The sequence below is a fragment of the Glycine max genome, chromosome 4, assembly GCF_000004515.6.
Source record: "Glycine max cultivar Williams 82 chromosome 4, Glycine_max_v4.0, whole genome shotgun sequence".
NCBI classification, from domain to species: domain Eukaryota; kingdom Viridiplantae; phylum Streptophyta; class Magnoliopsida; order Fabales; family Fabaceae; genus Glycine; species Glycine max.
In genome coordinates, this window is record NC_016091.4 from 3743721 (window position 1) to 3746099 (window position 2379).

At 33.0% G+C, this 2379-nt stretch overlaps 1 protein-coding gene across 1 annotated transcript; it reads right to left on the reverse strand.

Moving 5' to 3' along the window:
• Window positions 1–536: 536 nt before the first annotated feature.
• On the reverse strand, window positions 537–1596 carry LOC100785988 (uncharacterized). Its single transcript, XM_003523974.5, has one exon. The coding sequence runs from the start codon at window positions 1265–1267 to the stop codon at window positions 800–802; it is 468 nt and encodes a 155-aa protein (XP_003524022.1). The 5' UTR covers window positions 1268–1596; the 3' UTR covers window positions 537–799.
• Between the last annotated feature and the right edge of the window lie 783 nt (window positions 1597–2379).

The window sequence follows — 2379 nt, forward strand, 5'->3', positions numbered from 1 at the left end:
TCGCTATCTAAAGACTAAAAATGCTGGCAAATTTCCTGAAAGCACATTAGCCATAATTAAGTCTTTGTTGTCACGAACTTTAGTTGCTCTGTTTCATTTATTACAGTTTACACATGCCAAAATACCAGAGTACTTTTTTGTCATTATTGTTCATTCTAAATTGGCTCGTTCCTCGGATATTATCTTCCATTAAAGACCGACAAATTAATACTATCAAGTTTGATCATTTTAATTCTCTTTAGCCGTCTACTGCCGCTCAATCAACCATCTAAGAGCATGTAAGAAAATAGATAGAATAATTCTAAATTAGAATCAACCAATACTTTTATTGTTAAATTAAAAATATAAGAAAAATCATATTTTAAGGCATTTTTATTTAATATTTTTTAAATGCTATAACAATGAGAAAATACAAGAATTTTTATAATCACAAATTATTATAGTAACGATTAATTGGATCATTTTTACAACAATTATCTTTAAAAAAATAGTACTACCTACATATTACTATAATATATGATGAAAGTATAAAACTGTTTTTATAGAAATTAATTACTAAAAAGATATTTGAAGATACAGATACTAAAGGAAAAAAAAAATCACTTTACACAAAACCGTTGCTTTCAATGTATTACAATGAAAAACTAAACCGATGAAATCTAATTAATCTCAATAAAATTAGCAAGAATGTATTAAGCAATCATCTTTCCCTCGAGAGAGAAGAATCCATCAACATCTATCTCAGAATGCGTAATGCAGATAATCCAGAAGCTAGGTAATTGACAACTTGACACTCAATTCACAAAACAGCACTTGTCATTCCAACAGCGTAGCTTCTACTTCTGGGATACGCTTTGGGCACAACGGGAACTTCCCCTTCCCCCAAATCATAAGGCGTGTCCTCGTCGATCCGGCCCATGCCAACGCTGGTGGACTTGGGCAGCCCATTCGAAGATACGGGCCGGGCCTGGGCCTGCTGTTTGAGAACCAAATCCACATCGATTCTGTTGCCCAGAGTCCTGGCGGAAGCCGCTCGCAAAAGCTCGGCGAAATCCTCGTTGTTGTCGGAGCGTGACGTGGCAGCACTGTAGCTCCTGGGCAAGGCCTGGAATCTGCCAGCAGCATCCACGGGGTTGCTATAGTTCATCTTGTGACCGCAATTCGTTATGCTTCTCACGTAAATGTCCCTCGCTTTCCCCAACATTCTCAACGGCGTCGTTATGATCCACACCAACTTGTTCTGCTTCTTCTTGTTCCCCTTCCTCATTGCTTTAACTAATTAACTCACACAATCTTCAGATGCAAAGCTGTTTCTTTCTTGGTGAAATTAAGAGAGGAATTTGATGATGTTGTTATAATTAAGGAAGGTAGGTAGCATGGACTTTTTCAGAGCACACCGTATCAGAAAACAATACATAGATAAGAACAAAGGGCGTGCAACGTGTTAGCCTAGTTTCTTACTTTTTTTTAATTGATGATGAACTTGTTCAATTATTATTATTTTTTCCAATAGTGAAAGGTGGCTTGGCTTGGATTCGAAGGACCGCTACTCTTTCAACTCTCGACACCATATTTTGACTTGTTTTATACTATCAACACGATAAACGCGTAAAGGATAAACTATGGATATATATTCCATTATATTCTATTTTAAAGATTAAAAAAAAAGAAAAATATATACTAATAAGTTTTTGTTTTTTATCATAGAAATAATCTCTCACTATCTATTTCATAAATAAAATCAAAATTTATACTCTTAACTACTTTAACACAAATCATTATGTTTGTGTCAATTGTTATTACTAAGTAATGTTAATTCAATGAAAAGAAATAGAATGAAATAAGAGATAAAACGCCATACTTGTGTATAATTCAAGCTTGATTGAAGAACACGTGAATATTTATAAATGGTTTAACTACGATAACTATTTTTATACGTAATAATTACCAATATAAATATGATTATATGCATAACACGTTTCCGTACACGCTGTATACTTGTTCTTTTTTGTCTTTTTGTGAAACATGCTGTACAATACTTGTATTAGAAGTATTTAATATTGATTTCTATTTTGTATTAAACCATTTTTTTAAGGGCATAAACGAAGGTCAAATAAAATAGCACATGAAAAAATAAACTGTCGAGCAGGTTAAAAGAAACACGACATTCGTACGTATGGCTGACAATACAAATAAGAGCGTCAAGCCTCCGTCAACCAATGTAATCAAATAAAGTTCCGCTCGTTTAACGTTCTTTTAAAATAATAATAATTCAAAAAAACTAAATTTACTAAATAAATAGTGTATTTTGTACTTACATTCTGGTATGGAATATTGACGCCATTACTAAAAATAGCATATTGTTCAAAATTATAACGT

Bases quoted from the DNA above. Each gene is read 5' to 3' on its own strand.
- LOC100785988 (XM_003523974.5), bottom strand. From the start codon at position 1,267: ATGAGGAAGGGGAACAAGAAGAAGCAGAACAAGTTGGTGTGGATCATA.